This window comes from Symphalangus syndactylus, chromosome 22, assembly GCF_028878055.3.
Source record: "Symphalangus syndactylus isolate Jambi chromosome 22, NHGRI_mSymSyn1-v2.1_pri, whole genome shotgun sequence".
NCBI lineage: Eukaryota > Metazoa > Chordata > Mammalia > Primates > Hylobatidae > Symphalangus > Symphalangus syndactylus.
Window position 1 is genome coordinate 28,092,501 of NC_072444.2, and position 22,744 is coordinate 28,115,244.

Sequence of the window (22,744 nt, forward strand, 5' to 3'; positions counted from 1 at the left end):
CTCCTGCCTCAGCCTCCCAAGTAGCTGGGATTACAGGCACCCACCACTACACCTGGCTAATTTTTGTAATTTTAGTAGAGACGAGGTTTCACCTTATTGGCCAGGATGGTCTGGAACTCCTGACCTCAGGTGATCCGCCTGCCTTGGCCTCCCAAAGTGCTGGGATTACAGGTGTGAGCCACTGTGCCTGGCCAAAGCATGTTTTTTTTTAAAGGTGTGTATGTTTGTTTATATATTGTGTTTAACTTAAAAATGAGTGGCCTATAAAATAGTATTTGTTCTGCCCAGATTTCATTTTACAGGGAAATAAATGCTTCAGTTCTGATTAAACAAATTATAAACAAATTATAAATTATAAAATGAGGCAACCATGATACTCAGAAAAAAAGAGAGAGACACTGACAGGGTTTATGGATGGTACCATTTTAAGTAGGTTATTTAGGGATGGCTTCTCTGAAGAGGTGACGTTTGGACAAGGTCTTGAACAGGCTAAGGAGCCATGCAGAGGTATAGGAATAGAGCTTTCCAGGCAGAGGGAACATCAGGTGCAAAAGTCCTGAGGTGGAAACCTGCTGGTTTGGTCAAGGAACAGTGGAAAAACTCTGGGAGAACAGTAGGAGGTGATACCAGGAAAGAGGGGCAGGAGCCAGGTCATAAAGTTCCCTGTGGACCATGCTAAGACCTCTGGCTTTCATTCCAAGTATAATGCCACTGGAAGGTTTTCATCAGGTGTGTGTGACAGAATCTGATCTCTGTCTTAAAAAGATCACTTTGGCTGCTGTGTGAAAGTTAGACTGTGCTCTTTACCAGCTGGAACCGTGGAGGGTGTTGAAGAGAAGAAGGTGGTTCCTGCTGTGCCAGAAACCCTTAAGAAAAAGCAAAGGAATTTCACAGAGCTGAAGATCAAGCGCCTGAGAAAGAAGTTTGCCCAAAACATGCTTTGAAAGGCAAGGAGGAAGCTTGTTTATGAAAAAGCAAAGCACTATCACAAGGAATATAGGCAGATGTACAGAACTGAAATTCGAATGGCAAGGATGGCAAGAAAAGCTGGCAACTTCTGTGTACCTGCAGAACCCAAATTGGCCTTTGTCGTCAGGACCAGAGGTATCAATGGTGTGAGCCCAGAGGTCCGAAAAGTGTTGCAGCTTCTTCGCCTTTGTCAAATCTTCAATGGAACCTTTGTGAAGCTCAACAAGGCTTCAATTAACATGCTGAGGATTGTAGAGCCATATATTACATGGGGGAACCCAAATCTGAAGTCAGTAAATGAACGAATCTACAAGCATAGTTATGGCAAGATCAATAAGCAAATTGCTTTGACAGATAACGTTTTGATTGCTCTATCTCTTGGTAAATATGGCATCATCTGCATGGAGGATCTGATTCATGACATCTATACTGTTGGAAAACGCTTTAAAGAAGCAAATAACTTCCTGTGGCCCTTCAAATTATTTTCTCCACAAGGTAGAATGAAGAAAAACCACCCATTTTGTAGAAGGTGGAGATGCTGGCAACAGGGAGGACCAGATCCACAGGCTTCTTAGAAGAATGAACTGAGGTGTTTACCACAATTATTTTTCTAGTCTGATCAGTTTAAATAAACAGTAACTGCTTTCAAGTTGAAAAAAAGAAAGTTAGACTACTGCCAGTCAGAGTGGAAGCAGGCGGGCTGATGAGGAGTGTGGCCAGACTCTGCAGGGGATGTGCTGTGGGCCTGGGTTAGTGTGGTAGTGGTGGAGGTGATGAAGAGTCGTTGGGTTTGGGATTTGATAAAATGATGTGTTCTGAGATGTGAAAGTCTTACTGGTATTTAAAAAAACAGCTCAAGGCAGGCCGAGCGCGATGGCTCACACCTGTAATCCCAGCACTTTGGGAGGCCAAGGTGGGCAGATCACTTGAGGTCAGGAATTTGAGACCAGCTTGGCCAACGTGGTGGAACCCCATCTCTACTAAAAATACAAAAATTAATTGGGTGTGGTGGTTGGCACCTGTAGTCTCAGCTACTCAGGAGGCTGAGGCAGGAGAATTGCTTGAACCCGGGAGGCGGGAGGTTGCGGTGAGCCAAGATTGCGCCATCGTACTCCAGCCTGGGGGACAAAAGTGAGACTTCGTCTCAAAAAAAAGCAGCTCAAGGCAAATTATGAGTTAATTAGAGTTTAAAATGCCTTTCTCTTCAAAGTATGTCATAGATTCTGTATCCTTGAAATTCCTCTGTTGGAGAATGGAACCAGAAAAGGTAAGGACTAGGACTTGATTGCATTGTGAATCCACTTGCTGATGGAACAAGAAAGATGGAACAGCAGATGTGCATATTTTCCTCTGTAATGGTCATTGATTTAATATAAAAGATATGTCTGAAGAATGTATGCTTGGATAAGTAATATGCTGAATTCTGGTGTTTGGTGTGATTGTATTAGCCTAGACCTGTTTAGTAGTAACTGTGAAATATGTTGCAGCAATAATAAGGAATGTAGTGGGTGCCTTTCTGCTGTTATCAAAATCCATTAACAGGTTTTCCTATGCTTGACTGCCTTTCATTGTTATGCTTTATGGTTCATACTGAAGGGGTGTGTAAATGACATCTCTTCTATGGTTTCTCAAGGTCTTAAAAACAGTATTGTATTTTGAGTAAACATCTGTTTATTCCATAGTAAGGATAGATGCTAGACAGGTTGTGATTTACTTTGGTTCTACTCCCCTACTTTGGATAGGATTTTACCTAGGTGGAGCATTAGATCATGTTCTTGAGCTGTGTGGAACTTTGACTGGCTTATGTGAATGCTTCACACTGCTGGCCACCCTTTGTTGCTTCAGCAGTAGAGACATAAGCTCATCCTGGTTACACCTTTTAGTGTACAAGGTTCTGTGAAAAGTGGGTGAAGGTACTTCTCAAGCCATTAAATTGTAGTGGACTGTCTTTTTTTCTTTAGCAAAATTTGGTTTTGGGAGTATGAAATTTAAACTTATATCTACCATTTGTAAGATACAAAGTCATAGTATGAGTGTTTCTGGGGTTTTGTTTGCTTTTTTTAGAGTTGGGGTCTTTTAGGATAGAATTCCCTTTTCCTTAACCACTTAAAGCTTGAGAACAAAGATTTGGAAACCTTTTTTGGGTAGCGATCACTTTATTAATCTGATAAAAACTGTGGATTCTGTTTCCAGAAAAAGACATGTACATATACATGTTCGTTCAACAGATTTATTCAGCATGTATTTATTGAATAGCTACTGTCTGCCAGGCATAGTTTATAGATGTTTAGGATACACCAGTGAACAAAAGAGAAAAAAACCCCAAGCAAACCTAAAAACCTTGCCTCTGTGGAGCTTATATTCTATGGAATCCAATGGGTAATAAACAAGAATGTTATGTAGTATATTAGAGTATGATAAATGCTGTGGAAAAAAATAGATACTGTAAGGGAGTTTGAAAGAAGTGGAAAGATGGTGGTTGTTGCAATTTAAATAGGGAAGTCAGGATAGGCCTCATAGAGAGGATGATGTTTGAGCAAAAGGCTAAAATGTATGGGAGTTAGCCATGTGGAGTTCTGCAGCATGAGCTTCCCAGACAGAGGAGAATAGTCAGTGGAAAGGTCCTAAAGTGGGCACAAGGAAGACAGCGTGGTGGGAGCAGAATGAGCAGGGGGTAGAGTGGTGTGTCAGTTTCCTGGGGCTGCCATTCCAAGCACATGCTTGGTGGCTTAACACAACAGACATTTATTGTGCCACAGTTGTGGAGGCCAGAAGTCTGAAATCAAGGTGTTGGTTGGCAGGGTTAGTTCCTTCTGGGGGCTCTTAGGGACAGCCCATTCCATACTTCCTCCTTGCTTCTGGTGGCTGCTGGCAATCTTTGGTGGCAGTCCCCAGGAACTGGGGGTTAAGACTTGGACATAGCTTTCTGGGGACCACCCATTCACTCTATGATGTCTGTTTTGACTTCTGAGGTAGATGTTCACCAGTAAGGGGGTGGGGGCAAGTAAAGGTGCTTCTTGGGGCCCTTTTAAGGACTTTGGCTTAAATTGAAATGGGGAAGGCACTGGATGGTTTTGAGCAAAGAAGTGACATGATGTGATTTGCATTTTCTCTTCTTTCTTTTTTTAAAAAAATTTAATTTCTGTTTAGTAGACAGCTCTCCTTAGGTTGCCCATGCTGGTCTCAAACTCCGGAGTTCAAACAGTCCTCCCACTTTGGCCTCCCATAGTGCATTATTTGCATTTTAAAAGGACAGAAGACTCCTTTGTGGACAGTAGACTGGGACAACAGGCTAGAAATAATGAGATAGGTGGGAGGCTATTACGATAATAATTCATGTGAGAAATGATGGTGCTTACATCCATTTGCTAGTAGACTTGTGAAAAGTATATGACTTCTGTATGTATTTTGAAGATAGAGCGACAGTATTTTCTGATGAGTTTTTAAATTTTTTTAGTCAGAATCTCACTCTGTTGCCCATGCTGCAGTGCAGTGGTATGAGCACGGCTCACTGCAGCCTTGACCTCCCTGGCTCAGGTGATCCATCTACGTCAGCCTCCCAAGTAGATGGGAATATAGGCATGTGCCACCATGCTCAGCTAATTTTAAAAACTTTCTGTAGAAATGGGGTCTCACTATGTTGCCCAGGCTGGTCTTGAACTCCTGGGCTCACATGATCCTCTTGTCTCGGCCTCCCCAAGTGTTGGAATTATAGGCATGAGCCACCATGCCTGGTCTCTGATGAATTTCACTGAAGGGTAGGAGTTGAAAGAAAGAAGTCAAGGATGATTCCAAGGTTTGGGACTGTGCAGCTCAAAGGATGGGGTTGTCAGGAGCTGACATGGGAAGGCTGTGTTTAGAGCAGGTTATTTGTTTGTTTGTTTTTTAAGATGGAGTCTCACTGTGTCTTCCAGGCTGGAGTGTAGTGGTGCAATCTTGGCTCACTTCACTCTCCACCTCCTGGGTTCAAGTGATTCTCCTGCCTTGGCCTCCTGAGTAGCTGAGATTACAGGTGCCTGCCACTACACCCAGCTAATTTTTGTGTTTTTAGTAGAGGCAGGGTTTCACCATTTTGGCCAGGCTGGTCTCGAATTCCTGACCTCAAGTGATCTTCCCACCTCGGCCTCCCAAAGTGCTGGGATTACAGGCGTGAGCCACCGCACCTGGCCTCTTGAGCTTACTTTGGACACACTGAGGTTAACATAGTATTAGATACTCAAGTGGAGATGCCAAGTAGACAGTTTTAAGATGGTGTAAGAGTCTGGAATTCATGTGAGAAACCTGGGTTGGAGATACCTAGTTGTGAGTGTGTGCCAAGTGTAAGTAAAGCTGGGAAACCAGAAGAGATTACCAGTGGAGTATAGGGAAGAGAAGAGGAAAGGTTCAAGGACAAAGTCCAGGGACGTTAAAAAGTCTGAGACAACAGTCAGCAACAAAAGCTGATAAGAGATCAGCAAAAAAGGAGGAAAACCAAGAAATCATAGACTATATTATATGGCATCCTGGAAGCCAGATGAGAAAAATGTATTCAAGCAGGAGGGGTAGATGAAGTGTGTCAAAAATCTGCTAAAAATCAGCTTAGGACTGAGAACTGATCATTGGATTTAGCAATGTGGACAGATGATCTTGGCAAGATTAGTTTCAGTGCAGGGTTTGGTTCAACATTCTTATTGGAGTGGGTTTAAGAAAGAATGAAAGGAGAATTTGAGAGAGTGAGTATAGCACCTTTTTGAGGATATTTGCTGTAAAGGAGAATAGAGAAATAGGGTTGGAGCTAGTGGAAATTCAGTGAAGACATTTATAGAAGTAGCACACTGCTTCAAAATTAGGTATAATTTCAGGGAATTAATGGGTCCCCCAAATCCCTCTGTGAACCTGCAATTTAAAAACTGCTTGTTAGTAAAACCATGAGGCAGTAACTTCATTTCCTTCCTTGAGATTTCTCTTTTATATTAAGATGTTGCATGGTTTGGTAATTTAGATCACTACAAGGAATGAGAATTCCTATGTGTCGTCAGTTTTCTTTGTAAGGAATAGGCCTCAGTAGAAATTGGCCTTACATTTTTGGAAATCTATTTTATGCTAAGTATTTACCCAGGCATTCTAGATGAATTTAATCTTTATCCCAATCCAGTGTAACAGATATTATCCCCATTTTATAATTGTGAGAAAATGGAGGCACGGAGAGATTCAATAACTTTCCCAAAGTAACTCAGCTAGGAAGTGGCAGAGCAGAGTTTTATTTTATTTTGTTTTTTGTTTATTTGTTTTAAGACAGGGTCTCACCCTGTTGCCCAGGCTGGAATTGCAGTGGGACAGTCATAGCTCACTGCAGCTTTGACTTCCCAGGCTTAAGCAACCCTCCTACCTCAGCCTCTGGGACCACAGGCATGTGCCACCACACCCAGCTAATTAAAAAAAAAAGCTTTTATTTTTTGAGACAGAGTCTTGCTCTGTCGCCAGGCTCTGGAGTACAGCGGCATGATCTTGGCTCACTGCAGCCTCCGCCTCCAGGGTTCAAGTGATTTTCCTACCTCAGCCTCCTAAGTAGCTGGGACAACAGGTGTGTGCCACCATGCCCAGCTAATTTTTGTATTTTTAGTAGAGACGGGGTTTCACCATGTTGGCCAGAATGGTGTGGATCTCTTGACGTTGTGATCTGCCTTCCTTGGGCTCTGAAAATGCTGGGATTGCAGGTGTCAGCCACCGTTCCTGGCCAATAATTTTTTTTTTTTTTTGTGCAGACAAGATCTCACTATGTTGCCCAGGCTTGTCTCAACCCTCTGGGCTCAAGTGATCCTTCTACCTTGGCCTCCCAGAGTGCTGCGATTACAGACATGAGCTACCGCGCCTGGCCTCATGGTTCTTTAATTGTGGATGCTAATAAAGTTTGTGAGTGTGGGGCAGAGAAGTGAGGTGTAGGTAGGTGTTGAAGGGCAAGTGGTGCTTGGGAATTCTTTGAGATTTTCAGTTGGAAGATTCTCTGAAAGAGGAAGCATTGTCCTCATGGATCGCTCTCAGATGACATAAAATAGATATAGTAAGATTATAATAGTTTTTATTCTAAGTACTTGAGAATAGCTTCTTTTCCTCCAGCAGAGAGGTAAGCATCCTGTTCCATTGTGTGATAGTTGTTGGCTGACACACAGATCTACTTTTTCTATTTCCAGCAGGTGAAATCACTTCCTCTCCACCTGTACTTTATTTTCTGGTCCTTTTGACAGTAGGGCTTGATATTTTGGTATACCCTGGATGGCATTGTTCCCTTGACTCAGATGACCTAAATTACTTGCTGTTTATTGTAAAGTGGTTCAAGGGTGCTTTGAGGTCCTAGAGTTAAAAATGGACGATTCTGAGTCAGTGTGGCTTGAAGAGCATGTCACTGAGGTTCTCCTAGTCCAGTGGGATGCAGCATTTGATCTGCTCCAGGTCGTATCCCCTTTTTCTCTGCTGTTTGTGTTAGTCTTTGCTTTCTGAGGTAACTCAGGCATGTACTCGCTGTAATGTCTACCCAAAGCCAGTCTCATTAAGACCAGCCAAGGCCTGGAAATGGGAAGGAAATAATACATATGAGGGTGCTGGAGCCCAAATAGGTTGTCCTTTACCCTGAGGTACAGGTCAAATTAGTGACAGAGCTGGCATTAGAACCTAGTCTTCTTAATGCCTAAGTTAGTGACTTAGGCATTTTTTTTGAGACAGAATCTTGCCACCCAAGTAGCTGGGATTACAGGTGCGCAACACCGTGCCTGGCTAATTTTTGTATTTTTTTGTGGAGATGGGGTTTCACCATGTTGGCCATGCTGGTCTTGAACTCATGGCCTCAAGTGATCTGCCCGCCTCAACCTCCCAAAGTGCTGGGATTACAGGCATAAGCTGCTCCTGGCCACTAAGTTAATGTTTTTTAAATAAATGAGTGTAAGCACTTTTATGTAATCATAAATTTTCATCATCATTATAATGAATGCATAATGTATCATAAGTGTTTTCTGTTTTTTACTGTTGTAACACTATGGATCTTTTTATTTTCATTCAGTAAATAAGTGATTGTCATTATTCTAGGCACTGAGATATGATAATGAATAAATAGAAAAAAATCTCTGCTCTCATGGAGCTTAGATTCTTTCTTTTTTTTTGGAGACAGTCTTGCTTTGTCGCCCAGGCTGGAGTGCAGTGGCGCGATCTCAGCTCATTGCAACCTCCGCCTCCCAGGTTCAAGCAATTCCCCTGTCTCAGCCTCCCGAGTAGCTGGGACTACAGGCACTTGCCACCATGCCCGGCTAATTTTTGTATTTTTAGTAGAAATGGGGTTTCACCTTGTTGGTCAGGCTGGTCTCGAACTCCTGGACCTCAGGTGATCCACCCACCTTGCCTCCCAAAGTGCTGGGATTACAGGTGTGAGCCACCGTGCCCAGCCTAATTTTTGTATTTTTAGTAGAGATGGGGTTTCACCATGTTGGCCAGGCTGGTCTCAAACTCCTGACCTCATGATCTGCCCACCTTGGCCTCCCAGACTGCTGGGATTACAGGTGTGAGCCACTGCACCCGGCTGGAACTTATATTCTAGCAGATAAATGTCGTCTCATATTTACAATTATTTCCTTAGGATAGAGTCTAAGTGATGTTACACATAAAACTGTTCAGTAACTGGAGTGGGTGTGGTGGCTTATGCCAGTAATCCCAGCATTTTGGGGGGCTGAGGCAGGCAGATTACTTGAGGTCAGGAGTTCGAGAGCAGCCTGGCCAACATGGCAAAACCCTGTCTCTACTAAAAATACAAAAATTAGCCAGGCATGGTGGCACATGCCTGTAATCCCAGCCACTTGGGAGCTGAGGCAGGAGAATTGCCTGAACCCAAGAGATGGAGGTTGCAGTGAGCCAAGATTGCACCACTGCAATCTAGCTTGGGTGACAGAGCAAGACTGTCTCAAAACAAAAACAAAAACGAAACTGTTTAGTAACTGTATTTGTCTTTCTTTCTTTTTTTTATTTGGGAGACAAGGTCACAGTGGCATGATCTTGACTCACTGCAATGTCCACCTCGTGGACTCAAGTGATCCTCCCTCCTCAGCCTCCTGAGTAGCTGGGACTACAGGCACATGCCACTACAACTGAGTAGTTTTTGTATTTTTTGTAGAGACGGGGTTCTGCCATGTTGCCCAGGCTGGTCTTGAACTCCTGGGCACGAGTGATCCTTCTGTCTAAGCTTCCCGAAGTGCTGGAATTATAGTTATGAGCCACCACTCCCGAGCCACTGTATTTCTGAACATCAGAATCAACTTTCCTTTAAACTCTGTAAAAAATGAAGTCTTCTATAGTATTTTTCTTTGCTTAAAATGTATAGTGTTTGCTCTCTCACATACAAGTGCTATCACAAATTAAACTGAGTAGGGACCTCTGGAAGGAAGTTTAAGTATCATCAGTTCTTGATAAGTAAAGAACGTTTTCACTAGATTGCTAAAATATATAAATAGATCTTGTGATTTTTGGCATGCTTGAGAAAATTTTCAGGTAATTTATTGTAAATTTAACTGCACATCAAGAAACATCTTCTTAGAACTGAATACAGCAGAGAGACTTTAAGACAACAGTCTATGTGGGGTCATCACAATGAGAATTATTTGATACTTTAACTCACTGTCTAATACATTAGATAAATTTTATGTAATGGCTTGAGGTGAGTCAATTCTTGCTGTTTGCTTAGTGTGGTGACTGTAAGAAATGGTTAGAGAAAAGGAATGATTGAGCTGCTGTATTCTTATTCTAATAACCCATTCTTCAGGGTAGACGGTATTACTACTCTTTTCCAGATGAGGAAATGGAGGTTCAGAGAATTAATTTGTGCAGGGTATCACTATTAGTAACATAACATTTGGGCTTCAAATTGAGGTCTGGGTAGTTGAAGCTTTTTTTTTTTTTTTACCATACCATATACTTTTATTAAAAGTATGACACTTTGGGGCCGGGCACGGTGGCTCACGCCTGTAATCCCAGCACTTTGGGAGGCCGAGGCAGGTGGATCATGAGGTCAGGAGATTGAGACCATCCTGGCTAATGCGGTGAAACCCGGTCTCTACTTAAAAAATAGAAAAAGTAGCTGGGTGTGGTGGCGGGCACCTGTAGTCCCAGCTACTCAGGAGGCTGAGGCAAGAGAATGGCGTGAACCCAGGAGGCGGAACTTGTAGTGAGCCGAGATTGTGCCACTGCACTCCAGCCTGGGCGACAGAGCGAGACTCCATCTCAAAAAAAAAAAAAAAAGGCCGGGCGCGGTGGCTCACGCTTGTAATCCCAGCACTTTGAGAGGCCGAGGTGGGTGGATCACGAGGTCAGGAGATCGAGACCACGGTGAAACCCCATCTCTACTAAAAATACAAAAAATTAGCCGGGCGTGGTGGCGGGCGCCTGTAGTCCCAGCTACTCGGAGAGGCTGAGGCAGGAGAATGGCGTGAACCCGGGAGGCAGAGCTTGCAGTGAGCCGAGACTGCGCCACTGTACTCCAGCCTGGGTGACAGAGCGAGACTCCGTCTCAAAAAAAAAAAAAAAAAAAAAAATGACACTTTGTTTTCAGAGTGACCTGTCTCAAACTACTGTTTTAATTTCATGTAGAAAATATAATGTTCATTCTCTGTTTTCCTATTTTCTTGATATTTTTCTTCAAAAAGTTCTAAAAATTAAACCTAGGCTTGGGGATTTGTTCTTTCTCCCTTCACAGTCACCTCCATTATTAAATTTTAATGGTATAAAACATAAGAAAAATATTTGATGACACTTGATAGTATGTGTTTTCTAGAAGGGCAAAGAGAAAATCTGGACTTCTTAGATAAGCCAATACTTTCCAGAAGTGGAAGCACCCATATAACTTAACTTTTTAAGTAGGTTGCAGTGTAAATGTTAGCAGATAAAATATTGATGACTTTCCTTCGTGTTCTACTTAGAACTCCTTCAAAGGTGAAGTGCTTATTGGCTTCACTCAGAATAAGTGGTTCTAATTTTTGACTTTGATACTGTTTTAACATTCAGTAAAAGAAAGTATTTAGGTCTGGTGTGGTGGCTCATGCCTGTAATCCTTGCACTTTGGCACTTTGGGAGTTGGAGACAGGTGGATAGCTTGAGCCCAGCAGTTCGAGACCAGCCTGGGCAATATGGTGAAACCCCACCTATACAAAAAATACCAAAAAAAAAAAAAAAATTAGTTGGCCGTGGTGGCGCATGCCTACGCTCTCAGCTATTCTGGAGGCAGAGGTGGGAGGATCACCTGATCCCGGGGAGGTCGAGGCTGCAGTGAGCCGTGATGGTGCTGCTGCACTCCAGCCTGGGTGACAGTGACACCCTGCCTCAAAAAAATAATAATAAAAAAGAATTTAAGGGGAAGTTCAAACATTGATAGTTTTTAGAAGAAGGAAAGAGGAAAACTTAGTTACAAAATTTGGTAAGTTGTATATTACATGCTTAATAGAATGAAACAATGTTTTGGGGCTAGGTGCAGTGGCTCCTACCTGTAGTCCCACACTTTGGGAGGCCAAGCCAGGAAGATCACGTGAAGCCAGGAGTTCAAGACCAGCCTGGCCAACATGGCGAAACCCTGTCTCTACTCAGAATACAACAATTAGTGGGGCATGGTGGTGTGCACCTGTAGTCCCAGCTACTTGGAAGGCTGAGGCACTAGAGTCGCTTGAACCCGGGAAGCAGAAGTTGGAACGAGCCAGTATCATGCCACCGCGCTCCAGCCTGGGCGACAGAGGGAGCCCGTCTTAAAAAAGAAAAGAATGAGACAGTAAAGAAAGTAACCCGGTAACTTCAGGTGAATGAAAAAATTAGAAAGCTACTGAGCCATTTAAAGTGAAAGGAAATGTAAAGTTTAGGAAATTTATATAAGAAATGGTTTGTGAAAATAGGAAGAATGTATTACTGTGTTATGAATGATAAACAGATGAAGAATTTAGAGATTATTACAATTGGTATGGAAACTATGTACTAATATGGTGTTTACTGGAATATATTGAAACTAATTATCAACCATGTTTTCAGTAGAAAGATTTCTCAGTTAAGCAAAAGTTTAGCCTGGGTTCAAGAGGTAGTGTGGCATGATTGCTAAGAGCACAGATGCAGAATCCAAGACTGCCTGGGTTTAAATCTGAGCTCTACCACATAGAGACTTTATATTAATGAGGAAGTTACTTAACCCCCCTGGGCCTCAGCTTCCTCAATACAAAATGGAGATAGTAATAATACCTACCTCATAAAATTGTTGTAAGAGTTAGATGAGTTAATATATGCAAAGCTTAAGTGATGAAAGAGGTAAAATATTCCATTGTTTATCAAACACACACCATGTGTATTTTATTTATTTTTTGTTTTATGTTAGTTACTTGTTTCCTAGAAAACATGAAATAACCACCATGTGTATTTAATATTAGGTGCTAGAAAATATAGTTAAGGGAAAAAATTGTTTTTTTAAAAAGTTTATTTATTTGTTTAGTTTTTAGAGGCAAGATCTTACTGTGTTGCCCAGGCTGGAGTGCAGTGGCGTGATTGTAGCTCACTGCAGCCTCTACCTTCTGGGCTCAAGAGATCCTCTCATTTCAGTCTCCTGAGTAGCTGGGACTACAGGTGCATGCCACCACATCTGGCTAATTTTTATCTTTTTATTTTTTGCTGAGACAAGGTCAGGGTCTTACTTTGTTGCCCAGGCTGGTCTTGAATGCCTAGCTTCAAGAAGTCTTCCTGCCTCGGCCTCCCAAAGTGTTGGGATTATAGGTGTGAGCCACTGTTCCTGGCCCAGAAAAAATTTATAAAGAAAGAAGAAATGTGGCTGGGTGCGGTGACTCATGCCTGTAATCCCAGCACTTCGGGAGGCCGAGGCAGGCAGATCACAAGGTCAAGAGATCGAGACCATCCTGGCCAACATGGTGAAACCCTGTCTCTACTAAAAATACAAAAATTAGCCAGGCGTGGTGGCATGTGCCTGTAGTCCCAGCTACTCAGGAGGCTGAGGCGAGAGAATCGCTTGAACCCAGGAAGCGGAGGTTGCAGTGAGTTGAGATCCCACTACTGCAGTCCAGCCTGGTGACAGAGTGAGACTCTGTCTCAAAAAAAAAAAAAAGAAAGAAGAAATGCTACTATGAAAGGCGATATGGGGCTTTTCACATGATTTAATTCTCCTCAGCTGGAATAATGAAATAATTTTAAGGAAAAGCAGATGAGGGTTGGACTATTGAGGAGTTAAAATACCCACCAATGAATGAGCACTTTCATGTTTGTCATGTTTATGTCTTGAGAAGATGAGATGAAGCATGGTTTTATTCTGTATAATAGACTATTAATTCTTGTTTGGTTCTTTTAGGTCATTGAAATAAATTAGATTTCTTACAGGTTTTAATAGTTTGCCAAAATGATGGCCAGGCGTGGTGGCTCATGCCTGTAGTCCCAGCAGTTTGGGAGGACGAGGCGGGCAGATCACCTGAGGTTGGGAGTTTGAGACCAGCCTGACACAACATGGAGAAACCCCATCTCTACTAAAAATACAAAATTAGCCAGGCATGGTGGCACATGCCTGTAATCCCAGCTACTAAGGAGGCTGAGGCAGGAGAATTGCTTGAACCGGGGAGGCAGAGGTTGGGGTGAGCCGAGATCGCGCCATTGCACTCCAGCCTGGGCAACCAGAGCGAAACTCCGTAGCAAAAAAAAAAAAAAAAATACTTTGCCAAAATGAAGGAGATAATACTAAATTCCTACAAGCAGTGAGTATAAACCAGAGAAAGTAGAAGTGAAATCTGAAAGATGCTGAAATGAAGAAAACTGAGGACCAAAGAAAGACAGGTACTGTTGAGGCTGGAGAACAAATGCATCTCGAGTATTCAGGATTGCTGGTGATTATGGCTAGAGAATGGGATGCCACGAATGAATGGCTTTAGAGGTGGAGCAGGTTTGGCTGAGTGTGTAGATTCGTGGAGAGAGGACAACTAGGAACCAGGTACCTGGTTAGATGAGTACATTTTTGTTGCCATCACCCTGGATTATGACAGGATCCTGTTGAGAAGGAAGGCTATGAGCTGATGTCAAAGACTTGAGTAAATGAGTGGGAAAGATCACTTAGAGATCATTCTATTAAAATTCTATGGCAATTCTTTTGTGACATTTCCCTTTCTCATTGTCTTTGACTATCATTGATATCAAATTTTTTTTTTTTTTTTTTTTGAGACAGAGTCTCGCTCTGTCGCCCAGGCTGGAGTGCAGTGGCGCAATCTCGGCTCACTGCAAGCTCCGCCTCCCGGGTTCGCGCCATTCTCCTGCCTCAGCCTCTCCGAGTAGCTGGGACTACAGGTGCCCGCCACCACGCTCGGCTAATTTTTTGTATTTTTAGTAGAGACGGGGTTTCACCGTGGTCTCGATCTCCTGACCTCGTGATCCACCCGCCTCGGCCTCCCAAAGTGCTGGGATTACAAGCATGAGCCACCGCGCCCGGCCATATCAAATTTTTGATATCAGTAGCATTGGTTTTGATAACAATAGCATTTTGATAACAATAGCATTGGAACTTCCTTTAGATATAATTTTTTTCTGAGATGGAGTCTTGCTCTGTCGCTTAGGCTGGAGTGCAGTGGCGCGATCTCAGCTTGCTGCAATCTCTGCCTCCCAGGTTCAAGCAATTCTCCTGCCTCAGCCTCCCAAGTAGCTGGTATTATAGACATGCACCACCACACCTGGCTAATTTTTGTGTTTTTAGTAGAGACAGGGCACCGTGTTGGTCAGGCTGGTCTCGAACTCCTCACCTCGTGATTCGCCCACCCAATCCCAAAGTGCTGGGATTACAGGCGTGAGCTACCGCGCCCAGCTATTTTTGTATTTTTTTACATGGAGTTTTGCCATGTTGTGCAGGCTGGTCTTGAACTTCAGAGCTCAAGTGACTGGCCCACGTTGGCCTCCCAAAGCACTGGGATTTCAGGTGTGAGCCACCGCACCTGGCCAGCAACCTCCTTTCAGCATCTGCTTTCTTTGCACAAGAGCTGTTATGAAGACATATCATCTGGTTATGATTTAATATAATTTCATATTATTGCTATAGCATTTCAAAGCATGAAATATTTCTTGAACACCTCTATTTAGACAGATGTTTTGACTGTTAGATCTTTAAGATGACAAATAATAGTAATATTTTTGGACCTTAAAATTTTCAGGAACTTTCTTTGGTAATTCAATCAGCAAAATTCTTTTTCTTTTAAGTTTAGTTGATACTGTATTAAAGGTACAGACCAGATATTCACTTATTTTTTTATTTTTATTTTTCAAAGAAGTAAATTTCCAAGTCGCCCAGGCTGGAATACAATGGCACGATCTCTGCTCACTGCAACCTTCACTTCCTGGGTTCAAGCAATTCTTGCACCTCAGCTTCCCAAGTAGCTGGGATTACACGCATGTGCCACCAAGCCTGGCTAATTTTTGTACTTTTAGTAAACAGAATTTCGCCATGTTGGCCAGACTGGCCTTGAACTCCTGGCCTCAAGTGATCCACCTGCCTCAGCCTTCCGAAGTGCTGGGATTACAGGCATGAGCCACCATGCCCAGCCCATGCATTTCTTTTTCTTTTCTTTTTTTGAGACCGAGTCTTGCTCTGTTGCCCAGGCTGGAGTGCAGTGGCCAATCTCAGCTCACTGCAACCTCTACCTTCCGGGTTCAAGTGATTCTTCTGCCTCAGCCTCCTGAGTAGCTGCTGGGACTACAGGTGCCCGCCACCACGCCCAGTTAATTATTTTGTATTTTTAGCTGAGATGGGGTTTCACCATGTTGGCTAGGTTAGTCTTGAACTCCTGATCTCAGGTGATCCACCTGCCTTGGCCTTTCAAAGTGCTGGGATTACAAGTGTGAGCCACCACGTCCGGCCAAATTTCTTCTTCTTAGAAACACTTATTTTCCTTGTTGAGTTCCTCAAAGCCATTGTAAAGTTCTTATCAGAGCAAGGTACAGTATGTAATCTTATTTTTTTTCCTTGCTGGATTTGTAAGTTTACTTTGTAAGATTTTACTTAGAATGATGCTTCAAGAGGATAAAGGAAAACACAGTTGCATATATCAGGAACAAATATTTCAAGTAGCAATAAGTTTCAGTCCAGTGTAGTGACAGGTTATATCTCGTAATTAAAAAAAAAAAGCATATGTTTGTAACTGAGTATATATTTCAATATAAAACAGTTGAAGCTCCTGCCTTCATGGAGTTTATAGAGATAACAGCTGTCTGTATTTTGATGTCTTTTCTTCCAGTCTCTTTTTCTAGTTATATGTATTACAAAATTGGGATTATTTTACAAAATTGGGTATATAGATATTACATATGTACATGTACATATGATAGTACTGTACATACAAAATTTTATATCTTTTCCTAAACAGTGTTTGCAGCAGAGTTTCTCCCAAGTCTCTAAAAACCTATTTTTATCTTTCTTTTCTCTTTCTTTTTTTTTTTTTTTGAGACAGAGTCTCACTCTGTCACCCCAGCTGGAGTGCAGTGGCGTGATCTCGGGTCACTGTAAGCTCCGCCTCCTGGGTTCATGCCATTCTCCTGCCACTGCCTCCCGAGTAGCTGGGACTACAGGTGCCCGCCACCACGCCCGGCTAATTTTTTGTATTTTTAGTAGAAACGGGATTTCACTGTGTTAGCCAGGATGGTCTTGATCTCCTGACTTCGTGATCCGCCCGCCTTGGCCTCCCACAGTGCTGGGATTACAGGCGTGAGCCACCGCGCCCGGCCCATCTTTTTTCTGATTGTAAAATTAGTATATGCTAATTATAAACTTCACATAATGCAAAAAAAAAAATGTAGTAAATAGAAGTTCCTAATTGTTTTTTTTTTTTTTTGAAACAAGTTTCTCTCTGTCACCCAGGCTGGAGTGTAGTGGCTCGGTCTCAGCTCACTGCAACCTCTGCCTTCCGGGTTCAAGCGATTTTCCTGCCTCAGCCTCCAGAGTATCTGGGACCTCAGGTGTGCGCCATCACGTCTGACTAATTTTTTTGTATTTTTAGTAGAGATGGGGTTTCGTCATGTTGTCCAGGCTGGACTCGAACTCCCGACCTCAAGTGATCCACCCGCCTCGGCCTCCCAAAGTTCTGAGATTAGGTGTGAGCCACCACACCCGGCCAAGTTTCTAATAGTTCTAATCTCCAAAATGATAACTGTTAGAGGAGTTCCATGTTTTTTCTCTAAAAAACATTTATGCTGTATGCATTTTCTTTTTCATTACATTTTTTTCCCCCAGCAAGTGGGTTGTTGCATCTCCTTAGTGAGTTCTGACTGCTATAGTTATTTTCTTTTTTTAATTAATAGAAATAAGATTTTATTCTACATACTGTACTGAGACCCACTTTTTAATCTTAACCACAAATCGTGAACATTTCCCCAAATAGGTGCACACATAGTCTATTTTTTAATAATTACAGGTATTCCATAAGAAAACATGTTAGTATTATAATTTGGCCAGTTTTCAACTGATAGATGTTTAGATTGCCTCCAGTTATTTGCTGTTACGAATGATGCTGCAGTTAACATCCTTGTCAATATCTTTTCATAAACCTGGGAATATTTTTACAGGATGAATTCCTAAAAATAGAGTTACTGATTCAAAAGTTAGGCATATTTTAGATTTTAGTAGAAATTGCCAAGTTACTCTCTAAAAAAGATTGTACCAATTTTGGGCAGTACATTAGCCATAGGTTTTTAAGATACAGCATTTTATTGAGTGCTTGCAGTTTGCCACAGTGGTGTTGTACATCACTGTACCCTTCCCTTGTTCTTCATGGAGTGTTAAGTATAGTTATTTCCGCAGATGAGGAAACTGAGGACAGAGCTAGCACATAGTAGGGCTATAAGTAGACTGAAGCAGTCTGCTTCTCGAGACTGTGCTCTCAATCAGTAGGTGACATTTTCTGTAAATCTAGTTTTGGCCAAAATATTCAGTGATGCTACAATATTGAAAATGTAGGTTTGCATTGTTGAGAAAGTAAGGCCCTAATTATCCATAATCCATGGGGAATGACCCCTTACAGTCATCCTTTAAAAAAAAAAATTTAAATACTTACCCATTCTGTGTTAGGTACTGTACCTCATGACAGTACCTTACTTAACTATTTCAATAATATTCTGAAATGAGAATGTTTACTCTGTTACAGGTGAAAACACGGTGTTCAGTGGTATTGACTCTTTGTGCTACAGAACTTTTGGTGATAGTTGTTTCAAGCTTTGTTTTAGAAAATTTCCAATATATTAGTGTACTTAAAAATTAATGGTGTTGGCCGGGTGCAGTGGCTCACGCCTATAATCTCAGCACTTTGGGAGGCCGAGGCGGGTGGATTACCTGAGGTCGGGAGTTCAAGACCAGTCTGGCCAACATGGTGAAACCCCATCTCTACTAAAAATAGAAAAAACCAGCCAGGTGCAGTGGTGTGCGCCTGGAATCTCAGCTACTCGGGAGGCTGAGGCAGGAGAATTGCTTGGACCTGGGAGATGGAGGTTGTGGTGAGCTGAGATTGTGCCACTGCACTCCAGCCTGGGCAACAGAGTGAGACTTCATCTCAAAAAAAAAAAAAAAAAAAAAAAAAATTGTGTGGCCTGGGTGTGGTGACTCATGTCTGTAATCCCAGCATTTTGGGAGGCCGAGGCAGGAGTATCGCTTGAGTCCGGGAGTTTGAGACCAGCCTAGGCAGAGACCCCATCTCTACAAAAATAAAATAATAAAGTTAGCTGGGCATGATAGCATGAGCCTGTAGTCCCAGGTATTTGGGAGGCCGACATGGGAGGATCGCTTGAGCCTTGGAGGTTGAAGCTGGAGTGAGCCATGACTGTGCCACTGCACCTCACCCTGGGTGAGCAATTGAGACCCTGTCTCCAAACAAACCAAAATGATGTGTTTTACATCCTTTATAGTGGTTTGGAGTTTTACAACTTTAAAAATGGTTCAGAATTCAGTGTCTTAAGGTTGTCATTCTGATTTAGGCATCTGCCTATCACTTTGTACCTGGACAGTCATTTATTGGGTCAGTGACTTTTTGATGGAATACTGTGGATTGGGATTGGAAGTGCAGTATTTTAAATCTTTCATATATGATTGTTTTTGTTTTTTGTTTTTTCCTTGAAATTGCTTTTTTCCTAAAAATAAAATACAGTAGCAGTTTACCCCTCAAAACAAAGTCTTTTACTCCTTTTACTCAAATCATTGGGTAAAAACATTTACTCAAATCAATGATTTACTATGTGAGGTAGTAAACATTTTAGGCTGCGTGGGCCAGAGGGTCACAACTACTCACCTCTACCTTTATAGCCCCAAAGCATGGATACATGCTTTTACAGCAAATGCGTATGTCTGTGTTCCTATAAAATTTATTCGTAAAAACAGGTCGCAGTCCAGATGTGGCCTGTGGGCCACCGTTTGCCAACCCCTGGCCTCCAGAAGTTGCCTGATGAACATTTTTCCCCTAAGGATGATGAACTCCTTCTCTAAGTACACGGTTTCTCTTGGAGCTTGGGGTGTGAAATGGGTTTCCTTTGTCCTCCTAGTCCACACCCACATTTTTGAAACTTTAGAGCTCTTGTATTATGAGAATAGAAACAAGGCTCTTCAGGGACAAGCGTCAGGGTTGTTACATGTATTCGTAAGTGAGTGAATTCACATCTTTTGTGTTGTAAACAGGACTCTTGGACACCTAACTGGCCTGTAAATTTCTTCATTTTCTTTAACAGAAAAGTTTACTGTCCTGTTGTTTATGGTAGGCACTACCCTCATGTGACTATTTAAATTAACTTAAATAAAATTTAAAGTTAAGTTCTTCAGTCACACTAGCTGCATTTCAAGTGTTCAGTGGCCACATGTGAACAGTGGGTGCTGTATTGGCCAGCACAGATACAGAATATTTCCATCATTCCCAACAGTTCTGTTGGACAATACTCGTCTAGAATTCTGACTTAAGGATTAGAGAAAAAGGACCTAGAAATGATATTAAAGTATAATGAATGAATGAATGATACTTTCATTATCTTCTGAAATGGATATTGTGGTTTATACAACTTTCCTGGAAAGAATTTTTTTCCGTGGTTAGAATTAGAGTGCAGAGTATTCCTGTGTAAGTACATAAATAATCAGATTTCCTCTTAGTTATTTCTGTCTTTAAGGTATAGCTGAAAATCAAGATTCCAGAAACACGTTCTTTTTACATTATTTGGAAGAAAGTCATTATGCTGCTAAGTAATTTTAAAGAAAAAGACATCATTCAGCTAATGGATGCCTCATGAAGTCATGGCCTTTTTACTCCAAATGGCCTGCAACTATTTCAAGTGGTCCTTCTATATCCCTCCACCACATAGCTTGTCTTTTCTCCATCACTTTTATTTATTCATTTTTATTTTATTTTATTATTATATTATATTTGGAGACAAAGTTTCGCTCTGTCACCCAGGCTGGAGTACAGTGGTGCAATCTCTGCTCCCTGCAATCTCCGCCTCCCAGGTTCAAGTGATTCTCCTGCCTCAGCCTCCCAAGTAGCTGGGACTACAGGCGTGCACCACCATGGCTGGCTAATTTTGTTTTTATTTTTAGTAGAGATGAGGTTTCACCATGTTGGCCAGGCTGGTCTTGAACTCCTGACCTTCAAGTGATCTGCCTGCCTTGGCCTCCCAAAGTGCTGGGATGACAGGCTATTTTTAATTTTTTTAATAAATAAAGCTTTTTATTTAGAAATCCCATCCTTTTTGATAAGCAGCATTTTTCTTTCTTTCTTTCTTTCTTTTTTTTTTTTTTTTTTTTTGAGACAAGGCCTCACTCTGCAGCCCAGGTTGGAGTGCAGTGGTGCAATCTTGGTTTACTACAGCCTTGACCTGCTGGTTCAAGTGATCCTTCTGCCTTGGCCTCCCAAGTAGCTGGGATTAATGCAGATGTGCACCACATCACCCAGCTAATTTTGACTTGCTTTTTGTAGAGATGAGATTTCACCATGTTGCCCAGGCTGGTCTCAAACTCTGGCTCAAGCGATTCTCCTGCCCCGGACTCCTAAAGTATTGGGATTATAGGCATGAGCCACTGTGCCTGGCCTCCAATCGCTTTTATTTCAATTATGTATTAAACCTTGGATTCCTGGTCTACTTTCTCATACCACCCATCCTTCTGTTCCATTTCCTGAATTGATGACCTCATTTCCTATTTCACAGAGAAAATAGAAGCCATCAAATTAGAACTTCTCGGTTTTCAACCAGAAATGCTACATGCCAGTGATATCCAACTACTTACAGTTTCTGGTGTAGAAAATGAATAGTCAATTTATAGAAGTTAAAAAGTTTAAAGTCCAGTTTTCCTTAAGCCTTGAATTCAGTTTATAAATGATATTAGTCTATTCAGTGTATTTTATATAAAGGTAAAAGAAAAATAATAACAGCTTTTGATACATGTTGATTAATTCAAGTTGAATTAATTCTGTTGAAGTATCCAGTTCTACTTATAAACATAACTAACATTAAATTGCATTTTAAAATTAGATAAATGCCCAAGAAAGCTTCCAACCTCTTAAAAGAAAACCTACTCTAAGTCTTTATATAACTTTTGTAAATATAATTAAATTTCACAATACAGTGAATTTTCCTGCTCCTAAACATGTCTTTCTGTGTTTTCCTGTTTTGATAAATGCTACTCAGTTTTCTAAGTAAGTAACCCTGGGCTGTGTTGATTCCTTCTCTTCTCCTCACTATATAGAATGAAGTATTGTTTCTCTTTCCTGTATCTCTTATCTCTTCCTAATCCATTACACTAGTTCAGGCCACTGTCTCTCTCTCTCTTTTTTTTCTTTTTTCTTTTTGCAATGGAGTCTTGCTCTGTCGCCTAGGCTGGAGGGCAGTGGTGTAATCTTGGCTCTTGGCTGACTGCAACCTCCGCCTCCTGGGTTCAAGTGATTCTCCCACGTCAGCCTCCTGAGTAGCTGGGATTATAGGTGCGTGCCACCATGCCCAACTAATTTTTTGTATTTTTAGTAGAGATGGGATTTCACCATGTTGGCCAGGCTGGTCTTGAACTCCTGACCTCAAGTGGTCTGCCAGCCTTGGCCTCCCAAGTGCTGGGATTATAGGCGTGAGCCGCTGAACCTGGCCACTGTCCCTTGCTTGAATTACTTTATAGATTCCAAACCAGTTGGCATGTTCAAATCCTCTAATTTCTAACAAAATTAGAAATTTTGTTCTTCGCTACTATAGTCCTTTTGATCTTTTATTTGTTTTTTCTGTTTATTGTTGTTGTTGTTGTTTTGAGATGGATTTTCACTCTTGCCCAGGCTGGAGTGCAGTGTTGCAATCTCAGCTCACTGCAACCTCTGCCTCCCAGGTTCAAGTGATTCTCCTGCCTCAGCCTCCCAAGTAGCTAGGATTACAGGCATGCGCCGGCACGCCCGGCTAATTTTTTTTTTTTTTTTTTTTTTTTTTTTTTTTTTTTTTTTTTTTTTTGAGACGGAGTCTCACTCTGTCGTCAGGCTGGAGTGCAGTGGTGCGAGCTTGACTCACTGCAACCTCCGACTCCCTGGTTCAAGTGATTCTCTTGCCTCAGCCTCCCGAGTAGCTAGGATTATAGGCACGTGCCACCACGTCCTACTAATTTTTGTATTTTTAGTAGAGACGGGGTTTCACCATGTTGGCCAGGACGGTCTCGATCTCCTGACCTTGTGATCTGCCCGCCTTGGTCTCCCAAAGTGCTGAGATTACAGGTGTGAGCCACCGTGCCTGGCCTAATTTTGTATTTTTAGTAGAGACAGGGTTTCAC

The 22,744-nt window shown here is 42.0% G+C and overlaps 2 protein-coding genes across 8 annotated transcripts in view; both read left to right on the plus strand.

Annotated features, from left to right (window-relative positions):
- Nucleotides 1-8,704, plus strand: part of LOC129472632 (large ribosomal subunit protein uL30-like) — a 12,447-nt gene extending 3,743 nt beyond the window's left edge. The window contains exon 1 of the mRNA XM_055262494.2: nucleotides 1-8,704. This exon is cut by the window's left edge and continues 3,743 nt beyond it. Coding sequence (XP_055118469.1) covers nucleotides 1,005-1,544 — 540 coding nt within the window. The 5' untranslated portion in view covers nucleotides 1-1,004 and the 3' untranslated portion in view covers nucleotides 1,545-8,704.
- RERE (arginine-glutamic acid dipeptide repeats) overlaps nucleotides 1-22,744 on the plus strand; it is a 467,189-nt gene that overhangs the window by 31,897 nt on the left and 412,548 nt on the right. The gene's annotated exons all lie outside the window — the stretch shown is intronic.